At 41.5% G+C, this 21,654-nt stretch overlaps 1 protein-coding gene across 4 annotated transcripts in view; it reads left to right on the top strand.

Annotated features, from left to right (window-relative positions):
* ATG4A (autophagy related 4A cysteine peptidase) overlaps positions 1-21,654 on the top strand; it is an 88,392-nt gene that overhangs the window by 61,492 nt on the left and 5,246 nt on the right. For all 4 annotated transcript variants that reach the window (XM_084870485.1, XM_084870486.1, XM_084870487.1 and 1 more), the window contains 3 exons: positions 17,831-17,910; positions 18,676-18,863; positions 18,985-19,063. In XM_084870485.1, coding sequence (XP_084726611.1) covers positions 17,831-17,910; positions 18,676-18,863; positions 18,985-19,063 — 347 coding nt within the window. The remainder of the gene's footprint in view (positions 1-17,830; positions 17,911-18,675; positions 18,864-18,984; positions 19,064-21,654) is intronic.

The raw sequence follows: 21,654 nt of genomic DNA, 5'->3' as shown, positions 1-21,654 counted from the left end.
ACAACACTACCAGGTACAACACAAGAGGCACTTAACCGGAATGTATTTACAATATTAATAACCTCTAATAAAGGTGACCACTAGAGAAAAGCAACTTAGGGGATAGGAGAGAAGGAATAAAGGTAAAAATAAAATAAAGAAAAATTAAAAAAATTAAATTAAATTAAAATTAAAAAAAAATTAGGTAAATTAAAAAAAAAAGAGGGATAAAGAGATAGAAAAAGAAGAAGAAGGAAAAAAAAGTAATGACAAAATTAAGTTGGAAAACAGGGAAAAAAAAGAAAAGGGAGAGAGAGAGAGAGAAAGAGAGAGAAGAAGCAAACTAAAAGAGAAATGGGAAACAAACTATATATATGTGGAGAAAATTGCCATAGAAAAACCTCTGGACCCAGCCAATGCCAGTAACAATACTTGGAGATTAATACAAACTACAATATCCACTATTATTAAGTAAGGCTATGATATACAGAAGTAAAAGAAACAAACAAAAACAGAGGATTTAAAAAAAATACAAAGCAACAATAACAATACAGGAATAAGCATAACAATTTCACTAAAAGGCATAAAAATTCACAATAATCAACCTTCACACATACAATGCAAAAAGGATAGAGGGGAGAACGGATTTTTTTTTTTTTTTTTAACTAGTTAATACAGTGCAGAGATTGGCATTTATACACTTGGATCAGGGGTTGGAACTTAGGTCTATAAGTATAGTGAGAGCTTTAGCAGGGGGTATACAGAGAGAATAGAGGAAAAACTAAAGCCGGAAAGGGATAGGATAAACTGTAGACTAAAGGGTAAAGTTTAGTAAGAAAGTGATAGTGTAAAGGTTGAGTTGAGATAGGGTTGAATGATGCTATAGTAGAGATTAAAATAGAATGAAGGTTACTCCCAATGTAAAATAAAGAAAAAATAAAATGGTCCTAGAGAGAGAAAAAAAATAAATAAATAAAAAATTTTTAAAAAAATTGCAAAATAGCAGTAGTAATAGTGATGATAGAGATTGAGAAATGTAATAATTGAAAAGGTAAAATCAAGTAAGGAAAAAAGAAAAAAAATCCTTTCTTAAGTAAAAGATATAAAAAATGAAGATTAAATAAAAGATGTAAAAAATGAAAATAAAATAAAGAATAATAAAATTAGCATAAAAATGTCCAGTAGTGGTCATTCACTTCCTCTGTTAATGTATTTGGCACGCCTGATTATCGGACCAGACAGTCTTGCAGTTCCCAGCATTCCACTGCACCTCTGATTTGTAATCCTTAATTTTAAGTAGGCTATATCTTAGTTATTTGTGTCCATTTATTTTTGATTAATTAAGAGATAAAAGAAAAGAAGAGAAAAAAAAAAGGCAGTTTGTAATTCAGCTCTTAGGTGTCAGTGTTACTGGTTTGACCTCCCAGTCCTTTTGGTTGCTCTGGCCTTCTTTCTCTATGGCTCTAGCTGGCAGAGTGCCAGCTGGCTCCCAGACTATCTCTTCTGGCTCTGATCCCTTGTTTCCAGGAAGGCAATTTCCCCCTGCAATTTCCCTGGATATGCCCAACTGGGCAGTCCTTCCCTAGTATTCAGACGCAAGGGGGTGAAGGGGATCAGGCACCAAGGAGTCCAGATGTTCCGCCCTTGGTGAAACAGCCGCGATTCTTAACACTCTGTCCCGTGACCCCTGGCGTTTTAAAAAAAGTCCCGCTTCTGGGGAGGATTACGTCAAACCCAGCACTAGGTGTCGCTGCAGCCTTCTTTGGGTGCCGTTCGGAGGGCAGTAGTGCGCGCTCCCGGCTACAGTGGGGGAGGGGCCGGAGCTCCCCGGCTACCGTAGCTGCCTGCGCCGTGGACCCCGATCCCTCAGGCTGTCCCCGCAAACTCTGACCTTTCCGTGGGTGACTGAAGAACTGCCTTGTATCCGCGTGTCTGCGCCGATCCGGGCGTCTCAGCTGCTCGATGGACCTCCCCGCTGTGTGTTTTTCCAGGCCTCAGAGAGGCTCTATGGCTGCAGCCTCATTTATTTATTTCCTTCCTTCCTACCATCCTTTCTTCCTTTTTCTTCTTTTTGATGAAAAAATTTCACTATGATGAGATATTCCAGTTAATTTTTATAAATTTTCTGACCGTTTTCTTTGATTTGGGGATATTTGAAAACTTCTTGGTCTGGTAATGTCGACATATGTTGTATTCTTGTAGCACAGATATAGGTCCATTGCCTGAATAAGGTAATTGACCAGCGTTCCTAAACTCTCTGCAGCTCGGATTCTAATCCCAACGGAAGCTTTTTGATGACTGCTTCAATTTCTTCCATAGTTATCAGCCTATTGAGATTTTTAGAATCTTCCTGAGTGAGTTTTGGAAGGTTGTGTTTTTATAGGAATAAGTCCATTTCCCCCAGGATGGCTAGTTTTTTATAACAGACTTGTTCATAGTACTTTTTAATAATCCTTCTTATATTTGTAGAGTCTATTGTTATTTCGCCTATTTCATTTCTGACTTTGTTTATTTGTGTCCTCTTTATTTGCTTCTTGGTGAGCCTGTCTGGAGGTTCATCAATTTTGTTTATCCTTTCAAAGAACCAGCTCTTGGTTTTAGTGATTTCTTTCTTTCTTTCTTTATTTATTTAAATTTAATTTGGTCTCTATGCCATTCATTTTTGCTCTGGTCTTTATTATTTCCTTCCTTCTGTTCACTGTGGGCTTTTCTTGTTGCTATCCTTCTAATTTCTTAGAGTTGTTGAGTTAGATGATTTAATACCATTTTTTTTTTCTTTTTTTTCCCAGGTAGACCTGTAGAGCTATAAACTTCCCTCTCAGGATGGCTTTCATTGTGTTCCATAGATTTTAGATTGTTGTGTTTTTATTGTCATTAGTTTCTTGGATGTTTTTAATTTCTTCTCTGATCTCAGTAATGCAATCATTGTTTAATAGCACACTGTTCAGCTTCCAAGTGTTTGAGTTTTTTGGGATGTTTTTATTGTAGTTTATTTTTAATATTATGCCATTGTGGTCTGGGAAGATGCTTGATATGATTTTAATCTTCTTTTGTTTTGGGAGACTTTGCTTGTTCCCAATATGTGGTCTGTTTTAGAAAATATTCCATGTCCACTTGAGAAGAACATATATTCCACGGCTTTGGGGTGAAATGCTCTGAAGATGTCAATTAGGTCCATCTGAATTTGTGAGTCATTTAGAATTGCTATTCCTTTGCTGATTTTTTTGTCTAGAGGATTTATCAGTGATGTCAGTGGTATATTAAATTCCCTACTATGATTGTATTGTGTGTTTTTTTTCTCTACCTTGATTTCTTCCAGGAGATTTTTTTTTAATGTATTTGGGTTGTCCTGAATTGGGCACATTCATATTTGTGAGGGTTATATCCTCTTGTTGTATCAATCCCTTTATAATTATATAATTATGAAGTGGCCTTCCTTATCTCTTGTTATGGCCTTCACTTTGAAGTCTATTTTATCAGATATAAGTACTGCTATACCAACTTTTTTTCATTTCCATTTGCCTGAAAGATGTTTTTTCATCTCTTCATTTTCAGTCTCTGTGAATCTCTTTTTCAGAGGTGGGTCTCTTGTAAACATCATATATATGGGTCATGTGTGTGTGTTTTTTTTCATTCAACCACTCTGTCTTTTGATTGGAGAATTTAGTCCATTTATGTTTAAAGTTATTATTAAAAGGTACTTGTTTGTAGCCATTTTCATGTGTTGTGCCTGTGTTCCTTCTTACCTTTTTTTTTTTTTTAATATTTTTTTTTATTGATTTTGTACAGAGAGGAAGGGAGAGAGATAGAGAGTTAGAAACATCGATGCGAGTCCTTCTTACCTTTTTATTTCTTCTTTTTACACCAGTCCTTTTAGCATTTCTTGAATTGCTGGCTTAGTAGTGATAAACTCCCTTAGGCTTTATTTATTTATTTTTTGTCTGTGAAGCTCCTTATTTCCACTTCATTTTTTAATGATAGCCTTGCTGGATAGAGTATTCTTGGATTCAGTCCCTTGATTTGTATCACTTTGTAAATTTCCTTCCATTCTTTTCTGGCCTGTGTCACTTGATAGTCTAATGGGAGATCCCTTGTATGTAACTTTCTGTCTCTCTGTTGCTGCCTTTAAGATTCTCTCTTCGTCCTGAATGTTTGCCATCATAATTATGATGTGTCTTGGTGTGGATCTTTTTGCGTTCATCTTGTTTAGGACTCTCTGAGCTTATGTGACTTTTTGCTTCCCCACATCAGGGAAGTTTTCTGACATCATTTCTTCAAATAGGTTTTCTAACCCTTGTTCTGCTTCCTGTAATTCTTGTACCCTATTATTCGTATGTTGTTTCATTTCATGTTGTACCAAAGGTCTCTTAGGCTCTCCTCCTTTCATTTAACTTTTTTTTCTCCAATTGCAGTTCAGTTTGTGTGTGTTTTGCTTCCCTGTCTACTAATTCGCTAATTCAGTCCTCTGCTCTCCTAGTCTACTGTTGAAACTTTCCATGTTTTTTTTTTTTTTACTGCAACTATATCACTCTTTATTTATTCTTGATTCTTACATAAGTTGTTGATTTTTTTCATCCATCTGGTTTATGAACTATATGACCCTTATTTTAAACTCTTTTTCCTGACATATTGCATGCCTACATTTTACCTACCTGCTTTTCTGGTGATTCCTTCTTTTCTTTCCTTTGGGGGTTTCTTTGTCTACCCATTTTTGCTCTCACCAAAGGATCTAGGTGTCGAGTCATGCAGGGGCTGCAGCTTGGGTGGAAGTTGCTCCTATTGCGGCAGCTGCTCCCTGTGTGGTTATGGCAGCAGCTGCTCCTCAGTTGTCAGTGGCTCCTTTTGCTGGCATGGGCAGAATGTTCATGAAGCTGCTGCTCCTCAGATGGTTGTGGGCTGCTCACAAGGCTGCTGCTCCTTGGATGGGGGCAGGCAGCTCACGTGGCTTCTTGGTCAGGGCTGGACTACTCATGGGGCCACTGCTCCTCGTATGAGGGTAGGCTACTTGTGGGGGCTGCTGATCTTCAGATGGGATGGGCTATTCATGAGGCTGCTCCTTGGATAGGGGCTTCTGCTCCTCATATGTGTGCAGGCTGCCCATGGCTATAGCTCCATGGATGGGGTTTAGCTGCTCATGGGGCTGCTGCTCCTCAGATGGGGTCTGGCTGCTCACATGGCTGCTGCTCCTTGAATGGGTGTGGGCCACGTGTGGAACTGCTGCTCCTCAGATGGGGGTGAGCTGTTTGTGAGTCTGCTACTCATTGGACAGGGTTACCTGCACACAAGTCTGCTGCCTTTTGGATGGGAGGGGGCACTTGCATAGCTGCTGCTGAACAGATGGGGGCAGGCTGATCTCGGGGCTGCTGCTCCTTGGGTGGGGGTGGGCTGTTCCTCAGATAAGGGTGGGCTGCTCATGCAGCTGCTGCTCCTTGAATGGGGGTGGGCTGCTCACAGAGCTGCTGCTCCCCGGACAGGTACAGGTTGTTCACTTAGTTGCTGCTCCTCATACAGGGGTGAGCTCTCATTCAGCTGCTTCTCCTCAGTCAGGGGTGGGCTGCTCATGTAGCTGCTGCTCCTTGGACACAGGTGGGCTGCTCATGAGGCTGCTGCTACTTAAATGGTGTGAATTGTGCCCATTGTTTCTCCTCCTTGGATGGATGCGGGTTGTGTTCGGCTGCTGCTCCTTGGATGGGGGTGGGCTGCTTGCGCAGCTGCTGCTTCTCAAATGGGGGTGTGCTGCTTATGTGGCTGCTGCTCCTCAGATGGGGGCAGGCTGTGCAGGGATGCTCCTCCTCAGATATGGGCAGGCTGTTCATGTGGTTGCTGCTCCTTGGGTGGGGGTAGGCTGCTCCTTGGACCTGGGTGAGCTGCTTGCATGGGTCCTGCTCCTCAGACAGGGGTGGGATGCTCATGAGGCTGCTGCTCCTTGGATTGGGGAAGGCTGCTTGCATGGCTTCTGCTCCTCTGATGGGTGCAGGCTGCCTCTGGCTGCTGGTCCTTGGATGGGATTGGCTGCTCATGTGGCTGCTGCTTCTTGAATGGGGGGTGGGCTGCTCACACAGATGTTGTTCCTTAGATAGGGGCACACCATGTGAGGCTTCCGCTCCTAGGCCTGGGGCAGGCTGCTCCTGGGGCTGCTGCTCCTCAGATGGAAGCAGGCTGCTCATGTGGCTGCTGTTCACATGATCACCGTGCCCTGGGCTAAAGCATTGGGCCATTCAGAGGGGAGTGAGCTTTGGAACTCACAGAAGACTGCACCCGGGATTGCTGGAGTCTCAGTGACCGTGGGACCACAGCTAAGTCAGCATGTCCCTGATGGGGGTGTCTGTAGACTCCTGGGTGTTACCTGAGGGCACCCTGGCTGGAGGTGAGGCTGGGTTCCCAGTCCCAGCAGCTCTCCCATTCAAAATGGCAAGGGCTCTGTGGAAGAGCTGGCTGCTCTGGGACTGTTTGCAGTGGTAGTAGAGGTTGCTGGTTAGGAAAGCCTGGTCAGCCCGCCCCGAAAATCCTGCAGGATCTAACTGTGCCTCACATACACACACACACACACACACACACACACACACACACACACACACACACACACACATGACCACACACTACTCTTTTTGCTCTCTCCTTCCCTCACATTCTCTTCCTCACTGCCGCCTTCTTCTTGCCTCTGTAGTTGCCTCTGAAATGTTATTGACCCATTCATGGATGAAGTCTAATCTCCGGGTATCTGGTTATGTGGCTCACTCTCTACCACATTGGCCAAACAGGGAAAATTCTCCTTGACATGACATGACACAAAGGGAGTAAAACATGAATGTACTCACGATATCAATAACCCAATGTAAGTGACCACCAGAGAAAAGAGAATTAGGGGAGATAAGAGAGCACAAATGATATCAAAGAAAGAAAAAAATGGTATGAGAGAAAAGAAAAAGATGAAAAAGGAAAATATATATATATATGGGGAGAAAACACCAAAGAACAAACAGGTAACCCAAAACATACAAACATCAAATTCCCAGTAAAGAGGGTGGGGGCAGAATATTTTATACAGAAATTAAGTTTAAGAATTGGATGAATATGCAGAGGACCTCACTTAAGTGTAGAGGAAGTAGGAAGAGGATGAGTGGATAAGAAGAAAGAGAACGAGAAGAAAAAAAGAATAAAAGGCCCAAACCGGTTTGGCTCAGTGGATAGAGCACCGGCCTGTGGACTGAAAGGTCCTGGGTTCGATTCCGGTCAAGGGCATGTACCTTGGTTGCAGGCATATCCCCCCAGTGGGGGGTGTGCAAGAGGCAGCTGGTCGATGTTTCTCTTTCATCGATGTTTCTAACTCTCTATCCCTCTCTCTTCCTCTCTGTAAAAAATCAATAAAATATATATTTTAAAAAATAATAAAAGTTTTAAAATAATTGATTAAAAATAGGATATAAAATAAATTAGAATGATGAAAAAGTAATATGAAAAAAAAAGAAAATAAAGAAACAAATGAAGAAAGGAAAATAAAGAAAAAAGGAGATAACAAAATATTAATAAAATAAAATAAAAATGAAAAAGTGAAGTGTTATTCCTTTGGCTGGTTTAATATCCCAGTCTTTTGTACTGTTTTGGCTTCTCAGTTTCCTGTTGCTGGGACTGAAGGCCTCTCTTTGTGCCAGTCCCTGCGGACTCTCATGGACTATTCAATTTTTTTTTTTTTTGTATCCTTTGTGCCACTCAGTGTGTAGTCTGGGTGTGGTTCTATTGGGTGCTTGGAGACTGGAAGGAGGGGCTATCTCTTCTGGAGAAAATGACTGCCTTGGTCCTGCATGTCCAGTATGACTCAGTGCCAGATTTGTGGCAACCACTCCCAGTCCCTCTCCTCACCTCATCCTCTCCCCAGACTCCACAAGTCTTCACCTCCTCCTGCACCTCAGCCATAGGTAAGTGTCCATATCTAAAAGTTCCTATGAACTAGGTTCAGTGAAGAAAAGCAAAGACCAAAAAGAGGGGAAAGAGCTGTGCCAATGCAAGCTCCTCTCCTCCTGGTAAGGTGCTTCCTGGGAAGCCTGCCAGAATGCCCCCTCTGGGATCAGTCTCTCATGACTATGGACCCATTCCAGAATCCTTTGCCACCAGTAGTCCTGCAGATGCTATGCCTGTCCCCAGGGAAATGGCCTTGGTGCTGTGCAGTTTCCCTCTGACCCTCTGGGCTAGGAGGTCTCGCACTTCTCTCCAGCCCAGATCCCTGATTTTACCATTCTCCAGGTATCCTCTGCCCTTCTAGGCTGCGAACTGTCTCAGTAGCTGTGTATACTTTGCCAATTTGGGGTGGATGTTATTCGATTTAGTTGCTCATTCTGTCTGCTTTGGGGCAAGGATTGGGACATGGCCGTCCCTTGCTTTGCATCACTTTGTATACTCCATTACATTCTCTTCTGGCCTGATGTGTTTCTGTTGAGAAATCATTTGATAATATGATGTTACCTTGTAGGTAACTCTCTGTGTCTCTTTTGCAGCTTTTAAGATTCTTTGTTGTTAATGTTTGCCATTGTAATTATGACTTTTTTTTGGGGGGGGGAATCAAGTCTGTTTTTTCTTTAATTTTTGTATTAAGGTATTATATGTGTACATATTTTACCATTGCCCCCACCCCATTCCCATACATGCCCTCACCCCCCAGTGCTTTGCGTCCATTGATTATGCTTATATGCATGCATACAAATCCTTCAGTTGATCTCTTATCGCCCCCACTCTCCCTAACCTTGCTGCTGTAATTTGACAGTCTGTTGGATGCTTTACTGTCTCTGTATCTATCTTTTTTGTTCACCAGTTTATAATGTTTTTTATTATCCATAAGTGAGTGAGATCATGTGGTATTTTTCTTTAATTTACTGGCTTATTTCACTTAGCATAATGTTCTCTAATTCCATCCAGGTTGCTGCTAATGGTAAGAATTCCTTCTTTTTTATGGCAGCATAGTATTCCATTATGTACATGTACCATAGTTTTCTGATCCAGTCATCTGCTGATGGGCACATAGGCTGTTTCCAAATCTTAGCTATTGTAAATTGTGGTGCTATGAACGTAGGGGTGCATATATCCTTTCTTATTGGTGTTTTCAGATTCTTAGGATATATTACTAGGAGTGGGAAGTCCATTCAAATGGGAGTTCCATTTTTAGTTTCTTGGGGAAGCTCAATACTGTTCTCCACAGTGGTTGCACCAGTCTGCATTCCCACCAGCAGTGTACGAGGGTTCCTTTTTCTCTGCATCCTTGCCAACACTTGTCATTTGTTGATTTGTTGATGATAGCCATTCTGACAGGGGTGAGATGGTACCACCTTGTCATTTCCATTTGCATCTCGGATAATTAGTGACTTTGAGCATGTTTTCATGTGTCTCTTGGCCTTCCTTTTGTCTTCTTTTGAAAAGATTCTATTTAGGTCCGTTGCCTATTTTTTTTATTGGATCAATTATCTTCCTTTTATTAAGTTGTACAAGCTGCCTGTAGATGTTGGAGATCAGTGATAACATTTGCAAATTATGTTCTCATATACAGTGGGCTTTCTTGTTGTTTTGTTGATGGTTTCTTTTGCTGTAAAAAAGCTTTTTATTTTAATCTAGTCCCATTTGTTTATTTTCTCTTTAGCTTTCATTGCCCTAGGGGCAATATCAGTGAAGAAGTTCTTTTGGCATGTGTCTGAGATTTGCTGCCAGTGGATTCCTCTAGTATTTTTATGGTTTCCCGTCTTATGCTTAAATACTATATCCATTTTGAGTTTATTTTTGTGTATGGTGTAAGTTTCATTTTTTTGTGTGTGAATCTCCAATTTTCCCAATACCATTTGTTAAAGAGACTGTCTTGACTCCATTGTATGTTCATGCCTCCTTTGTCAAATATTAATTGAGCATAGTGGTTTGGGTCAATATCTGGGTTCTCTATTCTATTCTATTGATCTATACATCTGTTCTTGTGCCAGTACCATGCTGTTTTGAAGAAAATGGCTTTGTAATACAGCTTGAAATCTGGTATTGAGATCCCTCCTACTTTATTCTTCTTTCTTAGGATTACTGTGGCTATTTGGGGTCTCTTTTTTCATTTCAAATGAATTTTAGAAGACTTCTTTCTAGGTCTGTGAAATATGCCATTGGTATTTTAATGGGGAGTGCATTGAATCTTCAGATTGCTTTGGGTAGTATGGACATTGTAATGATGTTGATTCTATCGTACCAATCCATGAACATAGTATGTTCTTCCTTATGTTTACGTCTTCCTCCATCTCTTTATGTCATGTTCTGTAGTTTTCCGCATATAGGTCTTTTACCTCCTTAGTTAAGTTTATTCCTAGGTATCTTAATTTTTTTGGTGTGATGGTAAATGGGATTGCTTTTTTAAGTCTCTCTTTCTGTAAGGTCACTATTTGTGTATAGAAAGAACATAGACTTCTTGGCATTAATTTTGTATCCTGCTACATTGCTGAATTCATTTATTAAGCCTATTAGTTTTTTGATGGAGTCTTTCAGGTTCTTTATGTACATACAATATCATGTCATCTGCAAATAAGGACAGCTTTTCTTCTTTTCCAATTTGGATATATTTTATTTCTTCTTCTTGTCCAATTGCAATGGCTAATACTTCCAGTACTATGTCAAACAAGAGTGGTGAGAGTGGGCATCCCTGTCTTATTTCTGTTCTTAGGGAAATTGTTTTAGTTTTTTCCCCATTGAGTATGATGTTTGCTGTGGGTTTATCATATATAGCTTTTAGTATATTGAGGTATGATCCTTCTATTACCACCTTGTTGAGAGTTTTTATTAAGAAAGGGTATTGGATTTTGTCAAATGCTTTTTTTTGCATCAATTGATATGACTATATGATTTTTATCTCTCAATTAGTTTCTGTGATGTATCACATTTATTGATTTGCGAATATTGTACTATCCTTGCATTCCTGGGATAAAACCTATTTGGTCATGGTGTATGATCTTTCTAATGTACTGCTGAACCGATTTGCTAGAATTTTGTTGAGGATTTTGGCATCTATGTTCATGAGGGATATTGGCCTATAATTCTCTTTCATTGTGTTGTTTTTAACTGATTTTGGTATTAGGGTGATGCTGGCTTCATAGAAGGAGCTTGTAAGTGTTCCTTCCTCTTGAATTTTTTGGAATAGTCTGAGGAGGATAGGTTTTAGTTCTTCCTTGAATGTTTGGTAAAACTCTCCTGTGAAACCATCTGGCCCTGGGCTTTTATTTGCCGGAATCTTTTTGATGACTGCTTTAATTTCTTCCATAATTACTGGCCTATTGAGCTGTTTAGATTCTTCCTGATTGAGTTTTGGAAGGTGATATTTTTCTAGGAATATGTCCATTTCCTCCAAGATATCTAGTTTGTTGGAATAGAGTTGTTCCTAGTATTTTGTATTAATCCTTTGTATTTTGGCTGGGTCTGTGGTTTTTCACCTCTTTCATTTCCGATTTTGTTTATTTGGGTACTCTCTCTTTGCTTCTTGGTGAGTCTGGCTATAGGTTCATCAATCTTGTTTATCCTTTCAAATAACCAGCTCTTGGTTTTGTTTATCTTTTGTGTTGTTTCTTTTTTTTCTATGTCGTTTATCTCCAATCTAATCTTTGTTATTTCCTTCCTTCTGCTTGCACTGGGCTTTATTGTTGCTCTCATTCTAGCTCTTTGATTTCTTGGGTTAGGTAATTTATTACCATTGTTTCTTATTTTTTTGCAGTACTCATTTTTTTAAAAAAATTTTATTGACTTTTTACAGAGAGGAAGGGAGAGAGATAGAGAGCTAGAAATGTCGATGAGAGAGTAACATCGACCAGCTGCCTCTTGCACACCCCCTACCGGGGATGTGGCCGCAACCAAGGTACATGACCTTGACCGGAATCGAACCTGGGACCTTTCAGTCCGCAGAATGACGCTCTACCACTGAGCCAAACCGGTTTCGGCTTTTGCAGTACTCTTGTAGAACTATGAACTTCCCTCTCAAGACTGCTTTTGCTGTGTCCCATAGATTTTGAATTCTTGTGTTTTCGTTGTCATTTGTTGCCATGATTTTTTTTTTATTTCTTTATTTATATCTATGATAACCCAGTCAGAGTTTAATAGCATGCTGTTTAGTCTCTATGTGTTTGATTTCTTTGGATTATTTTTATTGTAGTTAATTTCCAGTTTTATGCCACTGTGGTCTGAGAAGATGCTTGATATGATTTCTATCTTGTTGAACTTGAAGAGACTTTGCCTATGTCCCAACATATGATCTATCTTTGAAAATGACTCATGTGCACTTGAGAAGAATGTATATTCTGTGGCTTTGGGGTGAAATGTTCTGAAGATGTCAATTAATTCCATCTGGTAAAGTGAGTCATTAAGGATTGGTGTTTCTTTGCTGATTTTTCGTTTATAGGATTTGTCCAAAGGTGATAGTGGGGTATTAAAATCTACAACTATAATTTTATTGCTGTTTATCTCTCCCTTGTTATCCTCCAAGAGTTTTTTTTTATTTTTTATTTTTATTTTTTATGTATTTGGGTGCTCCTGTATTGGGTGTGTATATGTTTACCAGAGTTATTTCTTCTTGTTGGATTTCTCCCTTTAGTATTATGAAGTGGCCTTCCTTATCTCTTGTTATGTCATTCACTTTGAGACCTAATTTGTCAGATATAAGTATTTCTACCCCAGCTTTTTTTTTTCATTTCCATTTGCCTGGCTAACCTTTTTCCATCTCTTTACCCTCAGTCTGTGAGCGTCTTTTTTTCTGAGGTGGCTTTCTTGTAGAGAGCAGTTATATGGGTCTTGTTTTCTTATCCAATCCATTACCCTATGTCTTTTGTTTGGGGCATTTAATCCATATTACATTTAAATTATAATTGATGGGTACTTATTGGTCGCCATTTTTATTCTTTACCCCTGTGTTCCTTCTTCACTTCCTATTTATTTTTTCTTAATTTTTTCACAGCAGACCCTTAAGTATTTCTTGCATTGCTGGTTTGTTGGTAATAAATTCCCTTAGTCCTTTTTTGTCTGTGAAGCTCCTGATTTCACCTTCAATTTTGATTGATAGCCTTGTTTGGTACAGTATTCTGGGATTCAGATCCTTCCATTGCATGACTTTGTATATTTCTTTCCATTCCCTTCTGGCCTGATGAGTTTCTATTGAGAAATCAGTTGCTAGTCTGATGGAGGTTCCTTTGTATGTAACTTTCTGTCTCTCTCTGGCCACTTTTTACATTCGTACTTTGTCGTTGGTGTTTGCCAATCCTACATAATAAAAGAGTAATATGCAAATTAACCACAACTCCACTACACCCACATTCACTAGTATGCAAATAAATCCAACCAAGATTGCTACCAGAAGGGAGGCTTAGGTTTCGCCAGCAACAGAGTAAGCCAAGCTTTCCACACGCTCTGGTGGGCCCAAGCCTCCACTCAAGGTTACAAAGTTTCAATTATAGAAATGGTGGCAGCCACGGATAGAGCAGGAGTGGAGCAGGAGGCTTGGCTCTGCTCCAGGCTACAACATTTCAATTGTAGAACATTAATAAATTCCAGATACCAGTGTCTCCTCTTGGGTCACCAGGGGGCATGGCTGGCCTGCAAACCACCATAGGCCCCCCTCAGGCCTCTCCATGCCCCAAGGGAACCCTCATCCTGATCTGGGACACCCTTCAGAGCAAACCAGCCAGCCCCCACCCATGCACCTGGCCTGTATCCTATCTAATAAAAGAGTAATATGCATATTGACTATCACTACAACACATAAGATCAAGATAGCTGCCCCTATGTGGTCAAGGATCCTGCCCCCATGGGGACACAAGATGGCCACCACAAGATGGCCAGCAGGGGAGGGTAGTTGGGAGGGACCAGGCCTGCAAGGGAGGGAAGTTGAGAGGGACCAGGCCTACAAGGGAGGGTAGTTGGAAGCAATCAACCCTGCAGGGGAGAGCAGTTTGGGGTGACCAGGACGTCAGAGGAGGGAAGTTGGGGGCAGACAGGCTGGCAGGGGAGCAGTTAGACATCAATCAGGCTGGCATGGAAGTGGTTAGGGGATGATCAGGCTGGTAGATAGAAGCGGTTAGAGGCAATCAGGCGAGCAGTTGGGAGCTAACAGTCCTGGATTGTGAGAGGGATATCCGACTGACCACTGGGGTCAGGCCTAAACAGGCATTTGGACATCCCTCGAGAGGTGCCAGATTGGAGAGGGTGCAAGCTGGGCTCAGGGACACCCTCCTTCCCCATGCATGAATTTCCTGCACCAGGCCTCTAGGTTAATTATAATGTGCCTTGGCGTTGGTCTTTCGTGGTTCATTTTGCTTGGGACTCTGTGAGCTTCTTGGATTTGTGTGGGTTTTTTCTTCCCTATATCAATAATTTTTTCTGTCATTATTTCTTCAAATAGGTTTTCTGTTCCTTGCTCAGTTTCCTTTCCTTCTGGAACCCCTATTATGCAAATATTGTTTTGTTTTGTGTTTTCCCAAAGTGCCCTTCTGCTCTCCTCCTGCTTTTTAATTTTTTTTTCTAGAAGCTGATCTGCTTCTTCTATTCTACTCTTGATGCTTTTTATTGAGTTATTTACAGCAGCAATGTCATTTTTCATTTCTTCTTGATTCTTCATTTCCTCTTGGTTCTTACTCATATTGTCGAATTTGTCTTCCATTTTTTTATCCACCTTATGACCATTTCTCTGAATTATTTCTCTGATAGTTTGCTTGCCTTTTATTTGTTTACTTCCCTTTCTGATCATGCCTACTTTTCTTTCATATGTGGGCTTCTTGTTTGTCTCCCCAGGGTCTCTCTTCTCCAGATGTCTGGTTATGTAGTTCTCTCTCTCCTTTCCATGTTGGAATAAAGAGCTCCTTTGAGTCCAAGCGTTCACACTACTTGGGGACTGGTGTTCTGTGGCTCACAGATGTTTGGTGGTCACCGCTGTTATGGATTTTCAGGCCTCCAACAATATCCATATTCCCTTTCAAGATGGCGAAGTTTCCCCATCTGAGCCTGTAGCTCTGGGAGGGAACCCAACTGCAGTGGGGGCTGCCCTGTCAGGGGAACCCCATCCAGCAGTCCCACCTTCTCCTGGAGCTCAGCTCTCCCTTAACTTGCTAACAAACACTCTCTGTGCGACCCTCAGCTATTCTTTCTTTCTGCTCTGGTATAAGGCTCAGAACACGTCTGTCTATTCTTTCGCCCTTTTCTCCCACTGTATGTTTTTTGGTGTGGGTCTTTTTGGGTTCATCTTGTCTGGGACTCTGACTCTTTTCTTCCCCAAATCAGGGAAGTTTTCTGTCATTATTTCTTCAAATAGGTTTTGTAATCCTTGCTCCTTTGCTTGTCCTTCGGACACTCCTATTATATGGAAGTTATAATTTTTTATGTTTTCCCAAAGCTCCGTTTGGCTCTCCTTCTAGGCTTCCTAATTTTTTTCTCTCTAATTGCTTTTCAGATTGTGTGTGTGTGTGTGTGTGTGTGTGTGTGTGTGTGTTTTCCTGCCCTGCCTTCTCACACATTAATTTTGTCCCCCACTTCTAGTCTACTGTTGAAACCTTATATTGTGTTTTTGTTGTTGTAGCTATATAATTTTTATTTATTCTTGATTATTATATTAGTTATTGATTTTCTCATCTATCCTGTTTATGAACTGTATGACCCTTACTCTAAATTATTTTCCTGAAATACTGCACATCTCTATTTCATTTAATTCCTTTTCTGGAAATTCAGCCTTTTCTTTCCTTGGTTTTTTTTTTTTTTTTTTTTTTTTTTTTATCTTCCCATTTTTATGTTTTTCTGGCCCTGGGTACCTTGCTTGGAGTTTGAGAGGTTAAAGACCCTATCAGGGAAATGGTCTTGAAATCATTAGCCCAGTGGCTGGGACTACCTTGAGTCTCATACCTTTATTGTTTAGGCTCTGAGTTGTGTCCCCTTCTCCCTCAGATCTGGACCCTCAGTTGTTTGTTTCAGATGCTTGTAGTGGTGGGAGCACGTGCACAGTTTCTCTGGTGTGTGATTCCCAGTGAGGATCCAGAGCCCTCTGGCATGTAATTCACAGTGCAGCCCTGGCATCCATAGCAGGGTTGCACTCTGTCCCTCTGGCAGTGCTCTTGCAGTGAGGTCCTCTGGCATTTGGCTGGGTACCCCAGTTTGCTCTGGGTCACCCTGGTAGCACTGCTCTGTGGTCTGGAGTGAGGCGTGTGCTGGGTTGCTCTGAGTAGGCTCTACAGGACTGTCCCAGGGCCCAGGAGAAAGAAGGTGTGGGTTGCTCTGAGCTATTCTGTTAATCTAAGTGAGGTATGCACTGGGTTGCTGTGGTTCGCCTCTCCCAGGATGATGTGAAGTGGCCATGCAGTGCCCGGGTCACCCCATCAGGGCTGTCCAGGGTGCCAGGATGAAGCGGGTACCAGTTGCTCTGGGTCACACAGTCCCTGCTCTCCTATTGCCCGGAGTGGGGCATGCTCAGGGTTGCCCTGACAGTAGGTCTTGGGGCTTGTGGTTGAGCAGGTGCTGGGTTGTTCTGGGTCAGGCAAACAGCTCAGTTCTGGGTTCCGGGGAATGGGTGGGCCATAGGATCCCCCCTGGCTTGCACTTACTATGAGGTCTTGGAGCTTGATCTTAGGATGCTGGGTCCCTGCAGGCTGGTGAGGAGGCCTTGTGCAGGAGCTCACTCTGGCAGTGCACATTCCCTGCAGACCCCTGGGAGCCTGCTGGTAGGTACTGCACCACTCACTGCCTGGGCACGGTGGTAGTTCCATGCATGTTATGGCTGTCAGGCGGCATTCTCTAGGCATCAGCCTAGAGAAGTGCGGTACCAGCCCTTCCTTATTGACAATTGTCTCCTCAACTGTGTCTAATTTGTTCATTCAGGGTGGATGTTCTTCAATTTAGTTGCTTTTTCAGCCTGGTCCTAGGAGGTGGACAACACTGCTGCCTATTCAGCAACCATTTTCTATTTTCTTCCTCATTATTTTTTGAGTAAAATAAAATGAGTAAAATAAGTAAAAAAGTTAAAATGAGTAAAATAAAAGTATAATAGTAATTAACCTCTTTCTGATAGCTACCATGGTTTGGGAGAGAATGTTTTTTTCTTTTGTCTAGTGAGACGGACTTTACCCAGGAATCTCAGAGTAGCCAGGTTAAACTTGTTTTCTTTCAAACTGGCAAGAAGAGAAGATAAAGGAGAAATAATCATGGTACTTTTTTGCTCATACTTCAGATATGCTCTCAAAGGGGCTTTCTTTCTAATCTTTTGGGTCATGCAACTCAACATGTTCTCTATCTTCAGCCATGCATCCAAAACCACTTGAAGCACAGCATTCTCAAGGCATGTGGGGATGGATATGAGCAATCACCTGTTTCTCTCTGTGTCTCTCTTTATCTCCGTCTCTCTGGATTTTCCTGGGTTGTATTCTCTGTAGTATCTCTCCTCCCAAACAAATATATATATATATATATATATATATATATATATATATATATATATATATACAGTTTCCATTTACTGAATAAAGCAATAAATCAGAATATATTTTATTTAAGGAAAGAAAACAAAACTTATTGGGAGCAGATGCATTTGAAACTCTTCTCTTTAACCTAAGAGGAGTAACATCATCTTGTGAGGTAGACTTTTCCATTTTGTGAAGTAGGGCATCCTTTTCAAGATTCAGAAACTGTGACTTTGTGGCATACTCAAGGTCCTTAAACATGGAGTGTTCCAGAGCTTACTTGAAGGATCCAAAGCTAACCTGAACCCCAACCTCTCTGAGGCTCAGTGTTCAGTGACTTCAGGAACACTAGGCATGGATTATATTGTTTCCTGCTGATATTTACATCTTCCTCAATTGTGACTTCATTGTATGTTGCTTTGCAGAAAACTTGCTTTATTTGACGAATGGAATTCCTTGGCTGTTTATGTTTCAATGGATAACACAGTGGTAATTGAAGATATCAGTGAGTCCACAGTCTGTTTACCTTTCTGGGTTGTGGGTGATGAGGTCCTTCCTCACCATTCAGAAATCAGGGGTGAGAGAGATATAGATAGATATATATGCAGGCAGATAGAGGCACAGACAGGCAGAGACAGATAGACACACACACACACATACACACACACACACACTCACACTTACACATGCACACTGTCTCTGGCCTGCCCCATCAGGGCAACGGAGCTTAGGGAAGCACAGGACCTTGGGTAATCATCCCCTGCACCCCCTTTTTCTCTTTCCTATCTGCTTTATGAAAGGAAGAAAACAATTAGAGGATCTTTGCTGCACCTCAGTGTGGTACCAGACCTTTTCCTTATAGGACACCCCAGTGTGGATAATTAGTTAAACCTCCAACATGTCTTCTGAGGAAACTGTTCCTTAGTCTAGCCCTGTGTTCCCCATCATGGGGTTAGAGAAACCAAAATATGCAGTCCCTCTCCCAAAGGCCCTTTCATACTAGTTGAGAAATGAGATTCTCTCAATGAACCCATGATATCTGACAGGAGGCAAGAGAGTGCTCAATTGCAAGAAGGAAGAGAAGTAAGGGCTAGAAGAGTGGCCTGGGCTTCCTGTGGGAAGTGGGATGATCTGGGTCCTGGTGGCAGACAGAGACAAAGGCCTTCTAGGCAGGGGGTGTCATGTGAGGTCTTCCTTAGTTTTGACCTTGTCCTACCTGTTAGGGTTGGATACCCCTAATTTACCCAGCTCTCTTGTTTTCTGTTAATAGAAAAAATGTGCCGCATCCTTCCCTTGAGTACTGATACAGATGGTGGGAGTCCCCCCAACTCTCTGAATGCTTCGAACCACAGTAAGGCCACCTCTGCCTGCTGCCCAGCCTGGAAACCCCTGCTGCTCATTGTGCCCCTCCGCCTGGGCATAAATCAAATCAATCCTGTCTATGTTGATGCATTCAAAGTAAGTCGCTCCTTTTTCCGAGCCCATTGTTGCCTGCCCATCACATTGCCATGTGAGCACAGAGATCCGTGAGCAGCAGTCCACAAGTGAATTGAGAATCTTACATTCTCTTTCCCTCTAGGAGTGTTTTAAGATGCCACAGTCTTTAGGGGCATTAGGAGGAAAACCAAATAACGCCTATTATTTCATAGGATTCTTAGGTAAGAAAAGAGGAATCTCAAGTAAGTCATTATGGGCTAAGGGAGGGTGGGCAGAAAATTTGCATGGGAGACCAGGCAATTTCAATTAGGGGGCTTAGTCTAGCCTGGAGATGTTGTGGTCTCTTGTCAGCTCTTTCTGTCTCTGGCCTGATCTGTGGAGAGTAATACTTCTGTATGCCTGACAGAGCAGATCCCCCTTGATTGTCTCCACTTCCTTGACTGTTTATAAGATGACTTCACACTGCTTTCCTACAGGACCACCTCAAGGTCACAACATTGCTTCAGCTCATCAATCTTTTTTCTGTGGGGCCCAGCGTGGTAGAGTGTCACTCTTCTGGCCTTATTGATCTCTGTCTTACTGGGGCTCAGGCATTTAGGCCAGGGACCATCCTCTTCCTTCCCAGCTCCATGCAGCTGGGCCTGCAGGTTCATTGTTCAGAGCCATGACTCAGTGGGAATTAGAAGAGGCAAAGACAGGTATCCCTTTTCTGATAATGGAGGCTAAGCTTTAAAACCACTAATCTGATATGGACCCTAATAAGTAGACTGACATTCCCTGCCTAGGTTGACACCTCTGGAAACCCAACCACCTTATCCACTAGTTATGACCAGAGATACTTAAGGCCCTTGGCACATAAGGTGAACTAGTCCAGTGCTTCTCAAATTTTAATATGCATAAGAATCACCTTGAGAGTTTTTTAAAATACATGTTTGGTAGGTCTGGGATAGACCCTGAGATTCTGCATTTCTAGTTAGATAGTGCTGGTGCTGCTGGTATATACACTACACTTTGAGTACCAAGGGCCTAGACACCTGGTTAGTGCTGAAGAGCACCAGGAAGGGAGTAATGTGGTTAGGGAAATTTGGTACAGGACACTTCTCACAAGAGTGGAGTGGTCTGAAACTGGACCTTGCAGAATATTGTGAGGGACAGCTTTACTTTGGTAGGGAAGAGCCAGAGCAGGTATGGGGGATGGTATGAAGGACATACAGAGGACAGGGTGAGGTGGGCTTGGCCATCCTCCAGCATCTCCTTGGAGATTCAGGGAGGTGATGTGGAGTGAAAACAAACATACCTGTTGTTGTATGCTAGTCTCCCACTTGCTAGCTGTGTGACCACCAGAAGAGAACAACTCTTTCAGTCTCAGGTTCCTCTTAATGGAAAATGGGGCTAACACCTCACTCACCATGTTGTCACATCAGGATAGAGCACTCAGCAAAGAGGTGGGCATATAGTATATACTCAATAAAAGGTGACTCCACCCTGCCTGACCTCAGCATCTCTTTCCTTTTTCTTTCTTTAAGGCTAGTGTTTCTATACAGTTGCCTCAGATCTCTCTAATGCTGCCATTTATTGGCCAAGCCTATGAACTACAGCTTGGTGGAAAATTGGGGGGCTTATATTTTTCTAAGTACATAAACTTAGTTATATAAATTTCAATGTCTCCTGTTTCTAAGTTTTTGGGTAACTGTCAAAGAAATGCTGCAAAAAGCTATTTATTATTATTTGTGTTTGAGGACAATGTTGACACAGATTGGAAAATAATTTTGGAAGGATCTCAGCTAAGGTTACTATATCTCTTGTAAGCACTCTTGGAAACAGGGCACACAGGCAGAAAGGACACTGCTATTATTTTCAGAAACTTAATTAGAAACATTCTGGAAGAATGATGCTTAATTATAACCCTGCTTTGGATTTGTATTTTCTTGTGTACAACTTCCTTCTCCTCTTACCTCTTAGGCTTTGCTCTAAATATCCTGGTTGTTGCTCTTCATTGTAACTTGAAGTCTTTTTGATATAATCAATGTCACCCACCTGTAGTCTGAGGGAACATGTACCTTGACTTTTATAAAATAAATCATATGGCAGCATTGAGTTTCATATACTCTCCAACGTTTATTTATAGAGAAATACTTTTATATCTAAGCAAGATACTTATATGACTTACTTGTATTTATATTGTGTTTTAGGCATTTCACAGAGGTGAATTCTTCTCATTCTTATAATACCCTATGAGGTCACTGGAGCAGGCCCAATGACCCCAATTTAAAAATATAAAAATTAAGACAGTAATTTAATAGGCTTGTCCTACGTCTGTGATAGAGATAAGTTGAGTTTTCATCAGACATCAGAAACACATTCTTTTCCAACAGAAGCACTTAGATGTGCCCATTACACTCCTGGATGCAATTCCAGGAAAGGTCTTTAGGGCATCCCTTCCCAGCCCATCCTCCTGCTATAGGCAAGTCTTTCTTTGGTTGCCTAAGTCAGTTTAAAACATAGAAGCCTAGATGGTTCTCAGGCCTATACAGTGAAGTTAGGGTGTTCCCTTAGATACTTTATCCTACTTAGTACGCCACTGGTGAGCATTAGGGAAACTCTTATCCCTTTGAAAAGTAGAGATTTTATTATCCTAAACCCCTCCCAGGTAATTATTGGGCTAGACTTCTTCAATTTAATGAAGCATGGTGTTTCTCTTATTTGTAAACATTGATAATCTCGAAGTGAGTTTTCCCTGCAAGGTATATCTGTAAAGATGTTAATGGGACCAAGACAGTGCTTTCCAACAGGGATTACTAACTTGCTAACA

Source organism: Pipistrellus hanaki, assembly GCF_964339955.1.
Source record: "Pipistrellus hanaki genome assembly, chromosome: X".
In the NCBI taxonomy this organism is placed as follows: Eukaryota; Metazoa; Chordata; class Mammalia; order Chiroptera; family Vespertilionidae; genus Pipistrellus; species Pipistrellus hanaki.
The sequence above is the reverse complement of the archived record's forward strand: the minus strand, read 5'-3'. Positions and strand labels throughout refer to the sequence as shown.